The following is a 22,721-nucleotide window of genomic DNA, read 5'->3' as shown; positions in this document are numbered from 1 at the left end:
CTATCATGTGACAGCAACAACGTCAATCATTACTTCATTTGCCCCTAAAACCACTCAGCTAACTCCCCACTCACTTTGGTCCGACACCATTGATACAGCACCTGCCTAGTTGTCTCCAGTTCATTTTCAGTTTTGAAATAGATTTTTTTGTTTATACAGGCTTACATCTTTAATGTATGCTCATATTCATATAGTATAGTTTAGTTCCTACGACAGCCGGTTCCACGCACCGGAATTACTCAAGGTGTTTCCTTCTTCTACGGGCGGGCATTGAGTCCAACTCCGGACCAGAGATCTACTACTGCTGGGTATGCCATAGAGGAATGCATCCGAACTCCACTACAGTTAGGTTAACCTAACCTGGAGTAACCTAAGAACCTAAGAACATGGCATACGGCGTCACCCGTCTATACGGCCACCATTGCGTAACACAAGCACATATAGCCTACACGGTTAAAATAAGCTTACAGGAGCAACAGTCATACATCACACTGTCCCATCAGGCGATTTCGAGCTCGAAATATTGAATGCGTATACCGCCTCCTGTCGCCTACTGCGCGGAAGGATATCACCCTGACATACATAGGTGCGCTACCCAGAAGTGAAAACCATACAGTAGTAGGTGACTTTCACGCGCACCACGACCTTTAGCACTCAGGTCTGGCAAATGATCGTAGGGGACACCTATTAGCTGAGCAGATAAGGTTATTCAAAATTCTGCATCAATAAATTGCATAACGTGGCGGCTTATGAGTGTGATCAGAAATGCACCAAGGCAAAGCAGCAGCCCTTTTTTATTTCTAAACTATAATAGATGGAAATGCCTTATTACGCAACTAAGTTCAGAGCNGGGGACACCTATTAGCTGAGCAGATAAGGTTATTCAAAATTCTGCATCAATAAATAGCATAACGTGGCGGCTTATGAGTGTGATCAGAAATGCACCAAGGCAAAGCAGCAGCCCTTTTTTATTTCTAAACTATAATAGATGGAAATGCCTTATTACGCAACTAAGTTCAGAGCTGTTAAAGAATGCAATCATTTTTAACTAAATTATTCATTTGATTGAAGTCCCGAGTGATTGCAATCATTTTTTGTTAGTCCTGACTAAGAATAAAAAAAATTAGTCTTTATTCTTTTTTTTTTTTTGATTTATGATTCATAAATCACTCTTTTATTCATTTCTTGTTAGTCACTTGATTTCAGCCATTGGAATGCATTCTTTTGCAGTACTTTGAATTTTTTCAGGGACCGAAAACACGTTCCAGTTTTGGTTTATTTCTTCATGAAAACAAAAGGTACTGTCAGTGAAAACCCTATATATATATATATGGTAGACAAATCTACAGAAATTACTATGCTTAACCGGACCCGATTATTAAAAAAGCGTACCTTAAATACTACACACCTTGCCATCTTCGACCGCATTAGAAAGACTTTTTTCGTTTGCTTCATTACTGAATACCCCACGCCGTGGAACGCTTTCTGACAACACTTTCGAAAAATTGCTGTTGCTGAAAGTTAACGGAGACGTATAATTAAGTTTCAAGGATCATTATTAATTTTTTTGGAAACATGTTGGCATGCACTTTTTTTTTTTTTTTTCATTTACATAATATGTACAGATTAAGTACATATAATAAATACAAATTTATTTCATTGGAAGTTACTGGAATTCATTTACATTTTCCCAATATTTTATATACTACTGGAGTTTTAATTAAGCTTTTTGTGTACTCATAATTCTATGAAAAGTGTACGCAAAGATTGCTTTAGATTTTCATTATTCACCTCAGACTGCAAAAATGAATAATTAGTCATGAATAACAGAGAAGACGAATGAATGACTTCAATTTTGCAGTCTTTAGTCAGACATGTGATTGATTGGCTGCAGTTAAAGTGTTAGTCAGTGAATGTGAGTGAAACGATTTAAAGTCACGAAGACTGCATTCTTTAACACCTCTGACTAAGTTCCAATTCGGCATTTAACTGTGGTTGCGTATATTGGACATTTCCATCAATTATAGTTTCTGAACGCGCCCTATGCTAACACTCCCATCAGACCACCTATCCATAGAGATTCATTCGCTCGCAACTCATAATGTCACCAAAAAATATTTTTCTCCGAAATTTGAATTAAACAGATTTTTTTAATCGTTCTAAATCGAATGAAATCGTGTCAATCATTACCGGAATCAATTTTTTTTTTTTTTGTTATCCGTGTTAAAACAAAACCGTGCAAACAGAATTAGGTATACCTATCCTAGAATTTCCAGTCTCGAACTTCAGATCAATAAAAAAAAACACATCATTTAACGATTTAATAACGTTTTCTTTATTTATGTTTATCTTTGAGTCACCTTAGTTTTTATCGCGACTTCTTGATGAACTCTTCTTCAATCTTCATAACATGTTCTTATACAGTAAATTTACACTTGAGCTACAATGCCCAACTTTCTTCTGCCTTTTGTTTCAATGCATAAAATAGGGTTGAAGAATTATACGTAAGATACAATAATCACAAGGCTTGTTACTCTGCATCTCTTGACATGTAATTGGCGTCAGTTGCAGTTAGAACGATGATTAAATCGTTTTATTAGATTCAGCATGTTAAAACTCCATTGTTTTTATTGTATGTTTACTCCATTTGTATTTTTCAGTATTATAACGTTCAATTAAATCACTTTAAGAGTACATGTAAATCTATTAATTTATAATTAAAACTAAGCTGGATGAAATCATACAATAATTAACGCTAGGGGTAATAGGTTTCAATCTGGTAAAAACGTGCCGGTTAGCCATAACATAAGTGCAAAATAAATATTACGTTATTTGAGAATAACTGAACGAAGACTTATAAACATATAGCATACTACTTACATCTACTTAAAAGGCCTAGAGTGTTACTTATGGACACCTAACACTATTATGCTTTGTAAAATGTTGTTTTAAATGTATTTAAGTATAAATTGGTATAATAAACACAGGAGGCATTTTGATGCATTCTCAATCAGAATGGAACCCCATAAACTCGAGTATAATAATGTGGTAAAAGGCAGTCAGCATATTAGGTTATTTAAGCGAATTTCAAACAAAATATGGTCATACAAATCAAAGGTTAAAGGCTCAGGAAAAGTTGCTCTCAGTATAATAGAGTTTAATTCAACGTTACAGGCTTAGACATTAGGTATGTAAATTCTGTAAAATTTCTTTCACAAACTTACATCAAAATGCCTTTACGCAATTTATACAAAAAAAAAACATTAGATTTTTTCCTCACCTCTCTCTATGCTTGGTAAAAAAATATACGTAGGTATATATATTTTAACATATGGTATTTTTGCATCAATAAGAGGCATAAAAATATACTATATATTGAAATAACATTTAATATGCATATTATATATACAAGTTATTATAGTAAACCTTTTGTCCGGCAGAATTAATACGAGCCTTCTATTGCTTGCTATTGTAATACATACTATTTATATGTATTCTCACCTCATTATAGTCGAATTTTTAATTTGCTTCTATATATACAACAGGTTTATTCTCGACACAAATGACTATTGCGTACAAGACAAAGTATCGCAAAATGCTACAATGACCCCTAATCTTCCCAAATCTAACTGTTGATCTCTTTTATATCCTATTGCGAATGATAACTTACCTAGTGAAATACATTTACTATTTCTAAATTGATAGAGCGATTTTTGTTCTGTTAAATATTTAAAAATGATTTAGATGATAGTTGCAGCTTCTGTGCTATTCGTTTTAACAAACACCTTCCACTCGCTTGAATCAGTCTCGTAGTTCAACCCATTTCGCTAGATTCCTAGCCACAAGCTCTTTGTTAATGAAGATGACATTCTGCAAAGAAATTAAAAAACAATATTTGAATAAAACGTTCATTCCTTAATTAGCACATCTATTATTTTAATAGCTATGAGTTACCAAAGAGATTTTGTAAGAATCTAATAAAGCAAGTGTATTATGGTGATTTCGTTTCTTCCAAAAAATGTTGCCCTTCCCCGGTGCAAACTGTGTTTGAGGTTACACTCAACCCTGTAAAAGGGCATGTTTCTTGCCTTCTTGTCCGTGTTTAGATCACGCATTTCATTTTTTTAAACAACCATCTGATTTTCAGAGCAACCATCTCCCCTGACAAATCTTCAAAGGGCACAGAATGTGCCTTGTTTACCTTATAAAAGTGCGTCATTTTAAGAAAGAACACAAAATTTTCTCACCATTTGCCTCTAATTTAGAACCGAACACGAAAAGAGGAAGGGGCAATCAAAAGGCGACATTTTTTGGTAGAAACGAAATCACCATGAGTTGCAATAAACTATCATTAAATAGTACTAATCAAGGAATGATACCAAAACCGTAACCGTTTAAACCTGTTATTTTGACCTGAAAAAGAGCGAAACCGAAATCGTTTAAGGTACAGGAACCGGCTCCAATCGATTTCGAGAAAACTATAAAAATTACCTGCAATATCAAGTTGTGACTTGAAATGATATCAAGTCGAGGGTCAAGTTGTAAAAAGCCTATTTTTCGACATATAGTTTGTTTACAGTGGTGGAAAAATAAATATGGACACGAGATTTAAACATCTTTTTCCTGTTTTTCTTCTGTTTATTTAATATTTATTATTTTTTTATAAAAGTTTAGCTCTTAATCTAACCAAAACCATATAAATTCATATTTCAAACTTTGTGCAAAATTTATAGAACTTCTGCAAAATTGCATTAAAAAATTAATCAGATTTTTGAGTATGCAGTTGTATAGCCCATTAAATTTTAGTAGAATAAAGAGCAAGTTTGAAGTTCCTAAAAAATCGCGTTGCCTTTTGATAATTTTTATTCTGAATGTATTACGCACCTTTTCCATACAAAAAAATTGTCGAACATACATAAAATCGCCTAAAATCAACGCAATTTTTTAGCAGCTTAAAACTTCCACTTCATTGCCAAACGTAGGGGTTGTCTTTATTTCTTGTATTCATATTTTATTAAACATACATTTTTTTTACCACAATGTTTAATGCGGCAAAATAAATTTTACAAACCTTGAAAGCCATTTATTAAATAAATAATGTTTTTTGTCAAACTTGTTTTCATATAATTTTTTTTTCAAAGCCGAAACCGAAACACTTTTCAAAACCGAAACAGAAACTGGAACATTATTTTGATTCAGTTTCATTCCTTGGTACTAATAATTACAAAGCGTAATCATTGCCAGACTACCCTACCTACAAGTCAGGTAAAAATGATGAGAAAATAGAAATTAACAGTTTGTGGAATAATAAATATATACTAGCATGCAAAGCTTTTATCAGATAACTAGACATCGAAATTCTACGAAGTTTTGATATGCAAAAAATATGCAATCAATACTTATGTTAAGCTTTGTATTAAATCAAAGCAAGTTCCAGAATAATTTTATATACAAATCCAGTTTAAACCCTGTTGTTTATCTAATAGATCCATACATTTTTGGGTATGTTGTCTACTACATCTAAATCTTTAAATGTATGTATGTATTAGTGTTGCCAGATTTTTTTTTCAGCCATACGGGACAAATGCATAATTTGTCCCAAAAAATACGGGATTTACAAAAATTTAACGGGACAAATGAGAAATAAAGGATTTGCTTTAAAAGCCCGCTACGAACCATATATTAACAAAGGTGATCCATTTCAACGAAGTAATGCTCAGATTAGTTATAATCTTATGATAAATTTCGTTTATTTCATGGCAACACTTTTTAATTTATACAAAACCATGTATGCACGTAAACATATAATTGACAAACCCATAAAATCAAAGTAAGGGATACAGTTCCGGTCAAAATAATAGCAGCAAGATGCAAAATGATGCTGTTGGCAACTTATCTTTATTTATTTATTGTTAATAATTTTCATTTAAAATATGGGTCGTTCTATATCACATACCCAGGGTCGTAACGGTTATGCACTTTTCAAACAAGTCAAAAAATAATCGTTATTTCTTCACCGATATGTTTTCAGTCAATAATAAAAGTTACAAATTGACNGTCGTAACGGTTATGCACTTTTCAAACAAGTCAAAAAATAATCGTTATTTTTTCACCGATATGTTTTCAGTCAATAATAAAAGTTACAAANTTTATTTATTGTTAATAATTTTCATTTAAAATATGGGTCGTTCTATATCACATACCCAGGGTCGTAACGGTTATGCACTTTTCAAACAAGTCAAAAAATAATCGTTATTTCTTCACCGATATGTTTTCAGTCAATAATAAAAGTTACAAATTGACTTTTATTTTTTCTATTTGCGATACAATTTGCCGGAGCAGAGCTTGGCAGCTATACTATTTATTAAATTAAATTCCGAATCATTCCCGTAAAGCCTAAATTAAAGAAACTCAGTATATGTATTTACAGAAGATAAGGAAACTGCAATTGAAAGGATGTGCATTTTTTATTAAAGCATATTGTATTGTGAATATGTAAACTGCTATTTTGACCGAAAAAATAAAAGTCAGATTAACTTTTATAATTGACCGAAAAAATAAAAGTCAAAGTTTAGCTTTTATATTTGACTGAAAAAACAAGTCAAGTTTTAACTTTTACTTTTGACTGAAAAAATAACGGTTAATTGGCGACCTTTTTGAAAAAAGTAAAAAAAAAAATTAATCATATAGGATTAACATTCCTTGGCTAACAATGCTTGTTATACACAAATGTTAAAAAGACCTATTCTTTCCAACTGACTTATTGAAAATAACTATTATTTTCGATCCCTGCACATACCACATAAATAAAAGTTTCAAATCATGCAACAAGATCACAAAAATTAAACTTGAAAAAATTTCATAAAAATTTTGATATTTTAACTTAGATTTCCTTGAAAGATTTCGAGTATGCGGGTTTATATCCTATACAGTTTCAGAACAATAAAGTGCAAGTTTCAAGTCGCTAAAAATTACAATTTATTTTTTAGATTTTTTTTGAGGGTGTTGCGCATTTTCTTCGATATAAAATTCAGTTTTGTATATGGAAGAAAATTCGCAACACCCACCACAAAAAAAAATTGTAAAAAATCAACGGTAATCTTTAGCTATATTTCTCTTACAGAGTTGCATGCAATACTGCTTGCTAATGACCTACTCCCAATAGCCGCGTTAAACCATGACCATGTTGAGTAGAAGTTTACAGGTTGAAAAGAATAATAAAATTGTCGAAAATACGGGGAAATCTTACCGCGGCGGAACATTTCAAATTTAATGCAAAATACGGGACGTCCCGGCAAATACTGGTCATTTGGCAACGTTTGTATGTAACGGCATTCACAGGTCAGGAGTCAGTGTAGGTCAATACTAGTTCCCTATAAATGCGGCTTAGGGTCTGGAGGTATGCTGTCGGGTCCAGAAGTTGCTTTATGAACCGCTGAACTTCGTCCGTCAGTTCATATTGATGCCTTCTGACGTACCTTTGCGCAAGCAAGTGTCTGTTCGGGTGCCCACGTCGTTAGCACCCTACTAGGAATTGCTTGCAGAGCATTATGTTGTGCTCCCTAACGGGAAGTATTTGAGCCTCGTCCTACAGATGATGTTGTTGCGACATCAGAAGAAATCCGGTTGCTGTCCGTAGTTCTGCGTTTTGGCAAGTCTGTAGCTTCGTCCACTGCGTCCTACTAGTACCCGGCGACCACAAAGGCGCTGCATACTTTAGAACCGGACCAGGCAATTGCCTTGTAGAGAGATTTCGAGTTTCTGCCACTACAGGGACTAGTGGAGTATTGTGGCAGACATAAACTGCAACTCATCGTGGGATGTGACGCTAATGCACACAATGCCATATGGGGCAGCAGTAACATAAATCAAAGAGGTGAGTACTTACTTGAATTTATTAGCCTTAATAGGTTAGAAATTTTAAACGTAGGTAACTCCCCCACTTTTAGGAACAGTATACGGGAAGAGGTTCTAGATCTCACTCTATTCACTCCTTTTATCAGTAATTTCGTCAGAAAATGGAAAAAGCCCAGAGAAATTTCTTTATCAGATCACATGCACATCCGTTTTGAAATAGAAACCACATTAACAACTGCAACCACCTACAGAAGACCAAGAACCACAGACTGGAATCTATAAGATGCACTTCTGCAGGACGGCCTGAAAGGGTGCAAGCGAAAGGTAAATAACTTAGTCGATCTTGAACTTAGCTGCTCAGATCTGACATCAGCCATTGTGAATTCCTACCATGAATCCACAAGTCACTAGGCTTAACAGACAGACTCCATGGTGGAATAAAAAAATGACCAAACTTAGGGCAAAGACCCGGAAGCTCTTTAACAGAGCTAAATTAACCGGTGAATGGGAAACCTATAAAATTGCCCTCATCGAGTACAATAAAGGGATTAGATGTGCAAAGAGGAACTTATGGACTATTTTCTGTACAGGGATCAAGGACCTTACGGGAAGCGCAAGAATCCACAGAGTCCTCGCAAAGACGCACACTAATGAGTTAGGGCTCCTGAAAAGACCCGACAGATCCTTCACGAACAGCTGCATGGAATCCCTTAACTTGCTAGCCGAGGTGCATTTTCCTGACTGTTTGCCACTGAGCACAACCAGAACAATCCACACGAGGGCTGGGATAAAACGCCCCTGCGCAGAGGATTGGAGAATAGCCAAAGGCCTGTTCGACGAGGATAGAATAAGATGGGCTATATCTGCCTCAGCGCCCTTCACCTTAAGCAGATGGCATTTTCCCAGGTCATCTTCAAAAGGGACTTCCCCGCTTACTACCCTCCTAATACCACTTTTCAGAGCATGTTTCGCGTGGGGGTCCCCCACCTTTGGAATGTAGCGGACCGTCACTTCCTGCCATTGTAGTGGCGCAGACCAACCAAAGTCATACCGACCCATTAGTCTTACGTCCTTCCTACTAAGAACAATGGAAAGAATCGTATACAGCCATATCAAGGATAGTTTCCTTACCAGGAACACTTTGCACAGACACCAATATGCCTATCTTCCAGGAAGATCTACTATCCACGCTCTTCAGAATCTAACAAGGAAAATTGAAAAGTCCCTGGAGGACAAAGAGGTGGCGGTGGGTTGGTTCTTGGATGTGGAGGGCGCTTTCGACAACACGGAACACTCTCTAATAGACAATTGCGTCCGGCGCAGAGGAGTTGATCAAACCACATGTCACTGCATAGCAAACGTCCTTAAATCCAAAACCATTACATCCACTCTAGGACAGGAGGGGGTCAGATTCTTAGCTACGAAGTGAGTGATCTCCCCTCTGCTATGGTCCATCATAGTAGATGAACTACTCTGCCTTCTTAGCGAAAAAGGCTTCGACGTTCAGGGCTATGCGGGTGACATTGTCATCCTAATCAGAGGTAGGTTCGAAGATACCATCTCCAACCTCCTACAGAATGCTCTGAACATAGTCGCCAATTGGTGTAGTAAAAATGGGTCATACTCATTTTCTCCAGGAAAAGGAAAAGGGACAAATAAGTAGAACCATTCCTTCAAGGTGAAAAGATACACTTCTCCAAAGAGGTCAAATATCTAGGAGTTATCCTTGATGACAAGCTCTCATGGAATCCACATCAAGATAAAACTATTCAAAAGGCCAGGGCATATATCTGGACCTGCCGGAAACTTATGGGACGGAACTGGGGCATCAGACCTAAACTGGCGAGGTGGATGTATGATGCCATCTCCAAAACCGTTCTCACCTAAGCGGCACCCGTCTGGTGGAAGAAGGCGGAGGTGAAGTCGACACAGGCCAAGCTCAGCAAACTACAGACTGTCCTGCGTGGGTATCACTGGCGCGATGAGAACAGCACCAACGGCGGCTCTCGAGGTGCTTCTTGACCTGCCTCCCCTACACATTGTAATCAAGAAAGAGCATCTGCTGTTTACAGCAAGGCTCATCTCAGGGGACAGGGTAGAGGACAAGAAGTATGTACACCCTTCCACCCTCAGGGTTATAGAACAAGAAGATGGGTTGCGCATAAGCTTTGTGGACCTGTGCCTTCCGAGGTTTAACTTCTCTCATAACTTCAAGATCTTTTTCCCCCGACAGGAATAACTGGGACAACGAACGACCTAAACCCCGAGAGGACAGCCACATCTGGTATACTGACGGCTCAAAGACGGACCACCGCGTCGGAGCAGGAGTTTATCAACACATCTCATACACTCATACACTCGGACAGCAGAGCGGCGCTCCTCGCTCTTAAAGCGCGCGAGGTCACCTCAAAGCTGGTGTGGGACTGTCTTCAACTTTCAATACTGATCGCCTCCAGGAACCGGGTATACCTCATATGGGTACCGGGACACAGTGGAGTCATGGGCAATGAAGTGGTAGATATTCTCGCCAGAAAAGGGGCTGCACAGGGATTCATAGGCCCTTTACCGGTCTGCCATGGAGCACCGTTAGGCGGAACTATACTATATCTGGATGAAGAACGAAGCACAACATTACTGGACAAATACGGTAACAGACAGGCCAAGTCCTTCATTCCGGATATATCAGCAAAGAGAGCCGAAGAACTCCTTCACCTCAGGAGGCGTGAAGTAAGAATTGTTACACTGACCACTGTAGGGTAATGAATCACTTGTCAAACATAGGAGTTGTCAACTCTGACCAGTGTAAGGTTGTGCAACGAAGAACAGGAAACAGCAGAGCACATTATGTACCACTGTGAAGTCCTTACCAGGACCAGACTTCGCTTCCTAGGATCACCGTACCTAGAAGCACTTGACCTAAATGGCATTCAGCCAAAGGACCGCGCGAGGTTTATTAACAGTACGTAGATCAAAGATGACCTTTAGTTGAATAGAGGTTTGTTACAATAGATCGTTTCGGTCGCGGTAACTAGGTGACCTGCTCCCTCCTCTAAATCTAATATAATCTAAGCTGCCTTCTATGTTGCCAGCAATGTTCCATTAACTGTGCTCCAGGTGCTGCCGGATAGCACCTTTAAGATATCTTTGGGGATCTGTACTTTAATGAGAATTCTGGTCGTATGCGTCGAGAAGAGCAGACTAACGAAGATTACTTCAGAGAATTTTCGTGTTATTCACCGTCGGAATTTGTACGGAATTCTAAGCTGTAGTCTGCTTCAGTATGCATATTCCGTCGGGAACTATTTTGTGGAGGCTTTTGCTTCCCGATGGCTACCTGAACCTCACCGCTACACAATGGGGCGCTTCATAGAGGGCGATGCTCAAAACTCGCNAATTCTAAGCTGTAGTCTGCTTCAGTATGCATATTCCGTCGGGAACTATTGTTGTGGAGGCTTTTGCTTCCCGATGGCTACCTGAACCTCACCGCTACACAATGGGGCGCTTCATAGAGGGCGATGCTCAAAACTCGGTTTTCGAAAGTTGGTATTTAACATAAAAAATATATACCAGCAGAGTCATAACAAAGCATAAAATATCGTGTATAAACATTGGGTTCCTAACTACTTCTAGTTGCCGCGTACAACAGCTCAAAGGTAACTTTTCAGTCATAAAACTTTTTTTTTGCTACATATATCGAAAGCGAGTTCATGTGTTATTAAAAGGCGTTTTATAATGTTTAAGATAACTATTAGTTTAGAGGAACTATACTGATGAAGCAATGTGTGTTGATCGTTTTATAACTTTTCATCATTACATAATTTCATTGGTTTCTGAGATATAAGGAATAACTTGCAGTAAACAAATTGTTTTCATGGAGAATTTTTCAATTCGTCTTTTCCCCAAAATGCGCAAGGTTCTTTCTCTGAGTCTTTTTTAGTTATAACCGCAAGGGTTTATATACATACAGTATCGGTCATATCTATAGCACGCCATTTCAAAATAAAATTGTTTGTCACTTATGTTTATTTATTTATTTTTAAGAATTTTCAATTAAAACACAGTTCTTTCTCTAACAAAACCCATATAAACCCAAGTTTAAAAATTTGTATAAAACTACAAAAAAGTGCAACAAATTTTCACCTAAATTTTAAACTTTTTTTCAGAAGCTCCCGAATTTTTTTGAGTACACAGTTTTATAGCGCATTTAATTTTAGACTAATAATGTGTACGTTTCAAGTGGCTAAAATTACTGTTGACTTTTTAGAATTTTTTTCGCGGAAGGTGTTGCGGGTTGAGAAAAAAGTTTGAAATTTAGGTGAAAATTTGTTGCACTTTTTTGTAGTTTTATACAAATTGTCAAACTTGGGTTTATATGGGTTTTGTTAGAGAAAGAACTGTATTTTAATTGAAAATTCTTAAAAATAAATAAATAAACATTTTATTTATTTTTATTTTATTTAACTAAGAAATTTGGTGGTATTTTTAAGACTATTCAGTCTTTTATAATACATCAGCGCGCATTAATTTACAAAATTAGAATCTTAACCCTAACATAAAACAAATAAGAGATAACAATAAATTTAAATTTAAGAACAAAAAATCATTCTTCAATTTAATATTAAAACTTAACATCAAATAATAGTAATTACACAACAATTAAGTATAAAAGAGAAAGAAAAAAATAAGGAGAGAGGAGAAAAAAGCTGAGTTGCAATCACATTTATCTCATAGAACTAAAGTATTCATGTATTATCCTCCCGTAGTTGCCCCTATCCATCGCAGACCTAACACTATCAGGAACAGAATTCCAAAGCCTCACCGCATTGACGAAAAACAGCCTCGAGGAAGACAAATAGGAATATTTAGGGATTATAAGATTTGTGTGCCTGCAAGACTTAGTTAATTTTAACTTTTCGTAAAGGTATTTCGGTGTTTTGAATTCAATAAGTGTGTACATATATACACAGTTTCTTGCTGCGAGAATTCAAAGATGCTGCATCCAAGAATTTTGTTTCTCCAGAAGGAGATATGGTCATATTTTTTGAGGCCAAAAACACAACGCGTAACATTATTAAACGCAACATCAATTTTGTGATGCGAAATGGAATCAAGCTTGCTATATACAAGCTCAGAGTACGTTATGTGTGGTACTATGAGTTGAATAGCTAGCTTTCTTCGAGTCTCCAAAGGCGTAAATGACGCTAACATTCTCAATCTACGTAAAACAGAATACACATTACTCACAGCTTTATTTATATGGTCAGAACAGCTCAACTTTGAATTAACGACGAAGCCTAAATTTCGAATTTTGTTAGTAAATTCAAGGACACTATTACCAACAAAAAGTTTTGGAATATCTTCTACATATACTTCACTATTACTAACAGGTAACACATATGACTTTGCAGCATTTAAGCAAAGAAAATTATCACGCGCCCATTGCGAAATTGCAGACAAGTCAATATTTATTTTACAACAGATATACTCAACAAGACCAACACGGCTAGACAAATACAATTGAATGTCGTCAGCATAAGCATGAATATGGACATACTGACACACATAGAATACATCATTAACAAAAAGACTAAACAAAAGGGGACCAAGCACGGATCCTTGCGGAACAACGGAATCAACAACACATAAATTGGAGGAGATATCTTTACACTTCACTTTTTGGGTTCTTCCCACGAGGTAGCTAGTCATAAGTTTAACAGAGCTTTCAGAAAAACCAAAGTAATATTTGAGCTTTGCACAAAGTAGGTCGTGATTTACTAAGTCAAAGCCTTAGAAAAATCAAGGAAGCAAAGAAGGGTTAAGTCACCGTTGTCAAACTGTATTCTTATGTCGTCAAGTATTTTTAGCATAGCCGTAGAACAGCTATGCTTGGGTTTAAATCCTGATTGCAATGGGGATAAAAGGTTGTTTCCTTGGAGTAAAAGTCGGAGATGTCAGGATTAAACCACGTTTCCGATATGCAAATAACATCAATGTCAGATTTCCCAAAAATATCCCTAATATAATCCAGTTTGTCACCGTTAAGGCTTCCTGCATTGAAGTGCACCACTTTGAGGCCATTATATTGCTTACACAAAATATCAATTAAAATCTTGTGGCTTTCGTCAATGCAGGAGGCGGATTTCCTATAGGGGTTTAAGTCCATAACACTGAGATGGACAAAAGCAACCACAAAAGGCATATAACACAAGGAAGAACTTTAACGCACAAATGTTAACGATTGCTATAAACGTGAGTAAATATGGAAACAGAATTAAATGAGAAGAATCAAGGTTTACATGTAGAAACAAAAAATAAGGAAATATTAAACAAATAGAATTTGGTACAGCGAGAAGGAGAAAAGAACATAAATATAACTTAACTTCTAGGCTAGTAAAAACTAAGTTAAATAGAAAGTACACATTTTCGGTGAACATTGAATACACATATATTTTTACTTCCGCGTACTGTTGAAAATAGCGTTAATCTCGGCTATGCTGCTCACCAGTATGGGCTCTTGGTTTTAGTCTCACAAAAATANCTGACAAGAGAACACTGACGCCAGTTGTTTCTTCCGCCTGAGCTCCGAAGCATACGACATCACATCTCGCAATTTTTTCGGCAGACTCTCATGTACTAATATTGACCCATAGCCCGACAACTCAATATCAGAGAGCGCAAGCGATCTCTTTTTGGATCTGCAGAAGACCGCAATGGATTTCATGAGCTGATTTCGATTGTGTGAAGAGAACAACTTTACAACAATGGGACAGTTGTCTCTGCTTTTTTGCCCATTACTTTTTACGCTTTTTAGTCGAAAAGCATCTCGCACAGGCGGGGGTTNGCAAGCGATCTCTTTTTGGATCTGCAGAAGACCGCAATAGATTTCATGAGCTGATTTCGATCATGTGAAGAGAACAACTTTACAACAATGGGACAGTTTCCACTGCTTTTTTGCCCATTACTTTTTACGCTTTTTAGTCGAAAAGCATCTCGCACAGGCGGGGGTTTATGCTGAGTTGCACTGCAAATCTTTGCAAAAAGTTCAGGCAAACACTCACCGGCTGCCTGAGGAATCCCGTTGACTANCGAGAGCGCTGAGCTGAGTCTGAGCAGCAGCCAGTTCATTGCGAAGATTGAGAACTTCAGTGCATGTGCTCTCAACTGCAGCCACACGTTTGTCAATAGCTGCAATGGATAGCTTTAAATTTGCCGTATCGGCGGCCAGCTCACTGATCTTCTCCATTACTCTCTCTTCTGATCTCATCATAACCGCTGTCAACTGCTCGATAATTGAGTCCCTCTGCACCTCCAGTTTCTTCTCCATCCTCTCAAATGCGGCTGATGCCGGTGTGAGAGGAGTTTTAGGGGGGGTAGCCGGTTTTCTTGCTGAGTTTTTGCGTGTTATTGACATGTTTGTTTGCTTGTTATTTGTTTGTTTACTTATTAAGCAGGAATATACAAAATCAGGTGAGTAAAGGTGTTTGCAGTCTCCCGAAAAACTTACAGCGCACAGGTACACCGGCAGATCAGTAGTTTGAGGAAATTTTTAAATTATTTTACGCGGGAAAACACAAAAACGTAAGAGCACCACTAGAGGTACCCGGCCACGCCTTGCTGTGGCTCAGTCTAATAAAATGGAAATATAGGAATCAGGGGAGAACTGATGATTTTCTTTGCATTGTACATCTATCCACTTGACGTTATAAGGGTAAAAAGTAGTGTTCACATTTTTGACCATAACTCTGGATCTATATATCGGACAGCAAACAAACATAACTTAAACATGCGCATATACATTTTAACAAACTGAAAATTTCATCGAAATCGGTCCAGTGGTTTTTGAGTAAATGTGTTACATCACTTCTGCAACTACTTTATATATAAGAAGATAAGTAAACTTTAAAAATTTGCACAGGCACTTTGCGTATTTTTAAGAAAAATATCGGCTCCTTTGCGCAAAATTATCTTATGTGCCAGAAACCAAATTTTACAGGAGTGCATTTTTTTCTACATTTCAAAATTATATGAATTTTATTTACTACGTTCAGAACACTTCTATGGCACACCCGATAATCTCGACCCAAGAAAAAATGAATTGTAACATGCGATATAATATACAGTAAATTTTTGGCGCAACTATAGGGATTTAAGCTACAATATTTTACCAGGTGATGTGTTGAGGGAGTAGAACAAATTTGCACCAAAAAGTCAATTTGGAAAAAATTGTGCATACGATAATTTCACGCAAAGGGGTCGATATGTTTTAATGTGAACTTATTAATTTTTGCCAGGAACAGTCTTCCGTTATTTTAGCAAAAATATGTATCACGTGAAATCCAACAGAGAATCACTATTGCGAACAAGTGCTACTTTGGACTGAGTGGGCAATTGAGAAGTAAAGTCCTCTCTCGTCGTACAAAGATCACACTCTATAAGTCACTCATCATGCCTGTGCTGGCGTATGGCGCGGAGGAATGGAAAACATCTGATGAGCGGCTCTTGGAGTTTTCGAGAGAAAAATTCTGCGAAAGATTTACGAACCTTTACGCGTTGGCGATGGCAAATACCGAAGACGATTTAACGATGAGCTGTATGAATTTTACAACGATATAGACTCCGTCGTTCGTTCGAATGGACAGAAACGCTCCTGCTCTGAAAGTATTGAACGCGTGCCGCGATGCTGGTAACAGAGGAAGGCCTCCTCTGCGTTGGAAAGACCAGGTGGTGAAGGACTTGGCTTCACCTGGCATTTCCAATTGGCGTCAGTTGGCTCAGAAGAGAAATGACCGGAGTGCTGGTTTGGACTCGGCCAAAATCACTTAGGCGGTTACAGCGAGAAGAAGAAGATGTAATCAGGTGGTGTTTTAAGAAAAATTCCAACTGAATGGAAGAGATCTCAATTCTGATGACTTTTATTCTAACGGAACCCATTTACAGAAAACGAAAATTTATTTATTTGGTCTAAACAAACTGTTTTCTTGCAGACAAATGAGAATAAAACATTTAGATATTTAAATAGGTGTGATATATTACAGAGTAGACTAATTATACATATTGATTTTTAATAATAATAATAATATAAAATAGCAGGTTTGGTAGCTGGCGGGGCCCAGTCTCAAGTCTACTTTTGTGTGCGGCGGGCGGAAAGCTCTAGTTTCCACTCCGCGCTATGGACAAGCTGTTGATCATGGTCGAAAAAGCCGAGTTTCCGATCCATGTTCCCGAAGTCAATACTTTGTATGTGTGGCAGGCGGAAAGCTCTAGTTTCCGCTCCGCGCTGTGGACAAGCTGTTGATCACAGTCGGAAAGAACGAGTTTCCGATCCATGTTCCCGAAATCATTACTATAAATGTGTGGCAGGTAGAAAGCTCTAGTTTCCGCTCCGCGCTGTGGACAAGCTGTTGATCATGGTCGGAAAGCCCGAGTTTCCGATCCATGCTCGTATTGTCTTACGCAGTCGCGAAAATATAAGAAGCCGATTAAAATTGTACCAAGCAGTCATAAAAATTGTGTAATTTATAGCTCCCGGTTAAAGATATTAATTTACTTAGTTACAAAAAAGCGATTCAGATAAAGCATCATGCATTTCAAAGTTTAATTTACAAATGCTCAACACAACCGTGGCGCAGTCGGGAAAGTGTGCGAGTCAACCACAGTTACCTCATAAACTGAACANTTAAGCAGGAATATACAAAATCAGGTGAGTAAAGGTGTTTGCAGTCTCCCGAAAAACTTACAGCGCACAGGTACACCGGCAGATCAGTAGTTTGAGGAAATTTTTAAATTATTTTACGCGGGAAAACACAAAAACGTAAGAGCACCACTAGAGGTACCCGGCCACGCCTTGCTGTGGCTCAGTCTAATAAAATGGAAATATAGGAATCAGGGGAGAACTGATGATTTTCTTTGCATTGTACATCTATCCACTTGACGTTATAAGGGTAAAAAGTAGTGTTCACATTTTTGACCATAACTCTGGATCTATATATCGGACAGCAAACAAACATAACTTAAACATGCGCATATACATTTTAACAAACTGAAAATTTCATCGAAATCGGTCCAGTGGTTTTTGAGTAAATGTGTTACATCACTTCTGCAACTACTTTATATATAAGAAGATAAGTAAACTTTAAAAATTTGCACAGGCACTTTGCGTATTTTTAAGAAAAATATCGGCTCCTTTGCGCAAAATTATCTTATGTGCCAGAAACCAAATTTTACAGGAGTGCATTTTTTTCTACATTTCAAAATTATATGAATTTTATTTACTACGTTCAGAACACTTCTATGGCACACCCGATAATCTCGACCCAAGAAAAAATGAATTGTAACATGCGATATAATATACAGTAAATTTTTGGCGCAACTATAGGGATTTAAGCTACAATATTTTACCAGGTGATGTGTTGAGGGAGTAGAACAAATTTGCACCAAAAAGTCAATTTGGAAAAAATTGTGCATACGATAATTTCACGCAAAGGGGTCGATATGTTTTAATGTGAACTTATTAATTTTTGCCAGGAACAGTCTTCCGTTATTTTAGCAAAAATATGTATCACGTGAAATCCAACAGAGAATCACTATTGCGAACAAGTGCTACTTTGGACTGAGTGGGCAATTGAGAAGTAAAGTCCTCTCTCGTCGTACAAAGATCACACTCTATAAGTCACTCATCATGCCTGTGCTGGCGTATGGCGCGGAGGAATGGAAAACATCTGATGAGCGGCTCTTGGAGTTTTCGAGAGAAAAATTCTGCGAAAGATTTACGAACCTTTACGCGTTGGCGATGGCAAATACCGAAGACGATTTAACGATGAGCTGTATGAATTTTACAACGATATAGACTCCGTCGTTCGTTCGAATGGACAGAAACGCTCCTGCTCTGAAAGTATTCAACGCGTGCCGCGATGCTGGTAACAGAGGAAGGCCTCCTCTGCGTTGGAAAGACCAGGTGGTGAAGGACTTGGCTTCACCTGGCATTTCCAATTGGCGTCAGTTGGCTCAGAAGAGAAATGACCGGAGTGCTGGTTTGGACTCGGCCAAAATCACTTAGGCGGTTACAGCGAGAAGAAGAAGATGTAATCAGGTGGAGGTGTTTTAAGAAAAATTCCAACTGAATGGAAGAGATCTCAATTCTGATGACTTTTATTCTAACGGAACCCATTTACAGAAAACGAAAATTTATTTATTTGGTCTAAACAAACTGTTTTCTTGCAGACAAATGAGAATAAAACATTTAGATATTTAAATAGGTGTGATATATTACAGAGTAGACTAATTATACATATTGATTTTTAATAATAATAATAATATAAAATAGCAGGTTTGGTAGCTGGCGGGGCCCAGTCTCAAGTCTACTTTTGTGTGCGGCGGGCGGAAAGCTCTAGTTTCCACTCCGCGCTATGGACAAGCTGTTGATCATGGTCGAAAAAGCCGAGTTTCCGATCCATGTTCCCGAAGTCAATACTTTGTATGTGTGGCAGGCGGAAAGCTCTAGTTTCCGCTCCGCGCTGTGGACAAGCTGTTGATCACAGTCGGAAAGAACGAGTTTCCGATCCATGTTCCCGAAATCATTACTATAAATGTGTGGCAGGTAGAAAGCTCTAGTTTCCGCTCCGCGCTGTGGACAAGCTGTTGATCATGGTCGGAAAGCCCGAGTTTCCGATCCATGCTCGTATTGTCTTACGCAGTCGCGAAAATATAAGAAGCCGATTAAAATTGTACCAAGCAGTCATAAAAATTGTGTAATTTATAGCTCCCGGTTAAAGATATTAATTTACTTAGTTACAAAAAAGCGATTCAGATAAAGCATCATGCATTTCAAAGTTTAATTTACAAATGCTCAACACAACCGTGGCGCAGTCGGGAAAGTGTGCGAGTCAACCACAGTTACCTCATAAACTGAACAGTGAAATACAGTTCACCAGCTGAACGAATAAGGTGCAATGTAAGGCTTTACTTGTTATTTATTCAAAATCTCAAGTAAGGTTTTCTTAATGGTAAAAAGTGAGTCAAAGGTGTCAAAATAATCGTAATGCTTATTAAAGTCCTGGCATAGGCAACGAAAAGCATCATGCATTTCAAAATTTGTTCTACAAATAGTTAGATTAATGGGCTTGTAATGTCTAGAAGGAATAAAAAACGTGATCTGGTTTAGTAAAAAGGGACTATTGACCAACCCGTTCAAGATCTTAATCATGAACAAGACCCCGAGCATCTCTCTACGGCTGTGAAGCGTTGGCAAATTTATGCGTTTCAAGCGGCTTTTGTACGGTGGGAGATTTAATGTCGAATCCCAAGGCAAATTGTTTAATGCGAATAATAAGAATTGTTTCGGTACCGACTCGAGTCTGTCAGAATGCGTTTGATATCTAGGGTTCCATACGACGGACCCGTATTCTAAGATCGGCCTGACTAGGGAGGTGAAGAGAGCTTTCGTGACATAAGGATCTCTGAATTCTTTAGCTCAACGTTTGATGAGAGCCAAGGCCCATTAAAAATCGGGATTTGTGTAAAATATTATTTAAAAGTCCTTCTTAATTATTGAAAAGCAAGTTCAGCCACGTGGAAAAATATATTTCAAACCACAAACCAGCTGTCTTGCATCGATAAGAAAGAAGCTGCAACAATCTTTAGGGCAATTTCAAGAGTTACGATACTCTAAAATGGAATATATGCGGCAGACACAAAAGCAGATTTTATTCCGAAAAAGTCTGGTTAGAGAAAGTTGCAAACAATAACCAGTGAATTTAAAATAGATAATAGACTTCTCCATGAGTTGATTCAAACTTCCAGCCAAACAGAGTACAGTAGATTTGGATATTCTACTTTATATAGTAAACACTCAGCGTTCTGAATTTTGTAATTTATGAAAATTCATTTCGTTTTAAATTTTCTACCTTCAAATGGAAGAATGAAGATCATTCAAATTATTCAAAATCATTTTGGTTATATTTTTTTTTACAAGCAAGTGTTTTCGTATAGAAAACTTGCTGTTCTACACACATGAACGCCTGGTACTGGAAATTGAAGAATCATTTACATGGTGGAATAAGGGAAGGTGATGTCAGTACGAACTCACCAAATAGTAGACTGTCTTAATTGTGGCATGCATTTTAAAAGTAGTAGAAAGAGGAAAAAAATAAGTCCAAGTTTGGAAAAGGTACTAACATAAGTGGAAATCATTTCGTTGGGTTTTGTAGAGGTGGTCCTATATGTAATACCTCATAACCCAAAATTGCACATTTTTATCTATTATTTGAAGTGCATTTGAGAAAAAGCTAATGCAGCTAGAAAGCTGCGGTTTTTTGCGGAAATTCATAAACGCTACATCACAATATTGGTATTTGTATATAATCAATTGAATTGGAATACAAGAAAACACCTACATAATAGTCATTTAGTAATTTATTTAAATTTTATTACAATTGTTTCGATGTCTCATAGACATCATCCTCAGACAGAGTCAGAATTTCAACTAAAACTAAAACAAAAAATGTGATGTGACAGCGTCAAATGGAAGAACGAAAAAGCGTTGACCAATACATACATAAATATAATACATATGTACATACATAAATAAATACAATACTAGTTTACTTCAAAATCAAGAAGAGTGAATAGAGAAGAGAAATGTGGCCTACGTCGCGATTTACATTGTTTTTCCTATGTAAATAAATGTGCATAGACTCTAAAATGTTTAAGCGGTTGCGATTTAATTCAGAGGCGATTAGTTTAAAGTTATTTTCATTGATTTTATGCTTTTACAACAAACTATGTTCTGCCAGGCCACTTTTATATGGTTCGATATTTTTTATACTATTTAAATGTTCTTTTAATCTAATTTTTAAACACCGGCAAGTTCGACCTACATAAACACAATGACAAGAATCAAAATTAGCTATATAGACACCTGGTTTTTCAATGCTAACGCATTTATCTTTTGTAGAACACAACAATGATTTTAATTTCGTATTACTTTTTGGAGCTAACAAAATATTTTCTTTCTTTAAAATTTTTTTCAAAAAAACAAAAAAAAACGTGTTTCTTCCCTTATCACAAATAACAATAATGTCTAATTTTAAGATGAATTTTGAGCAATAAATGACTTATGTATATAATCAATTGAATTGAAATACAAGAAAACACCTTATAGTCATTTAGTAATTTATTTAAATTTGATTACAATTGTTTCGATGTCTCATAGACATCATCCTCAGACAGAGTCAGAATTTCAACTAAAACTAAAACAAAAAATGTGATGTGAAAGCGTCAAATGGAAGAACGAAAAAGCGTTGACCAATACATACATAAATACAATACATATGTACATACATAAATACAATACTAGTTTACTTCAAAATCAAGAAGAGTGAATAGAGAAGAGAAATGTGGAACTACGTCGCGATTTACATTGTTTTTCCTATGTAAATAAATGTGCATAGACTCTAAAATGTATACGCGGTTGCGATTTAATTCAGAGGCGATTAGTTTAAAGTTATTTTCATTGATTTTATGCTTTTCCAACAAAATATGTTCTGCCAGGCCACTTTTATATGTTTCGATATTTTTTATACTATTTAAATGTTCTCAACAAATTTTTTTAAAACGGCCTCGAGCTCAATATAAATTGTTGAATATAATTGTTATAAAGGCCAAAAAAATAACAAAACAAAAAAAAATAATTTAAATGTTCTTTTAATCTAATTTTTAAACACCGGCAAGTTTGACCTACATAAACACAATGACAAGAATCACAATTAGCTATATAGACAGCTGGTTTTTCAATGCTAACGCATTTATCTTTTGTAGAACACAACAATGATTTTAATTTCGTATTACTTTTTGGAGCTAACAAAATA

The 22,721-nt window shown here is 36.8% G+C and overlaps 1 protein-coding gene across 1 annotated transcript in view; it reads right to left on the bottom strand.

Moving 5' to 3' along the window:
* Window positions 1-2,881: 2,881 nt before the first annotated feature.
* The window catches only part of spoon (A-kinase anchor protein spoonbill), a 34,823-nt gene continuing 14,983 nt past the window's right edge, over window positions 2,882-22,721 (bottom strand). Inside the window, exon 4 of the mRNA XM_017611510.1 lies at window positions 2,882-3,870. Within this exon, the coding sequence (XP_017466999.1) occupies window positions 3,802-3,870 (69 nt within the window). The 3' untranslated portion in view covers window positions 2,882-3,801. The remainder of the gene's footprint in view (window positions 3,871-22,721) is intronic.

Source organism: Rhagoletis zephyria, unplaced genomic scaffold (genome assembly GCF_001687245.7).
Source record: "Rhagoletis zephyria isolate East Lansing unplaced genomic scaffold, Rhagoletis_zephyria_1.1 Rzeph_scaffold_00415, whole genome shotgun sequence".
NCBI classification, from domain to species: domain Eukaryota; kingdom Metazoa; phylum Arthropoda; class Insecta; order Diptera; family Tephritidae; genus Rhagoletis; species Rhagoletis zephyria.
This window is presented reverse-complemented; position numbering and strand designations above follow the sequence as displayed.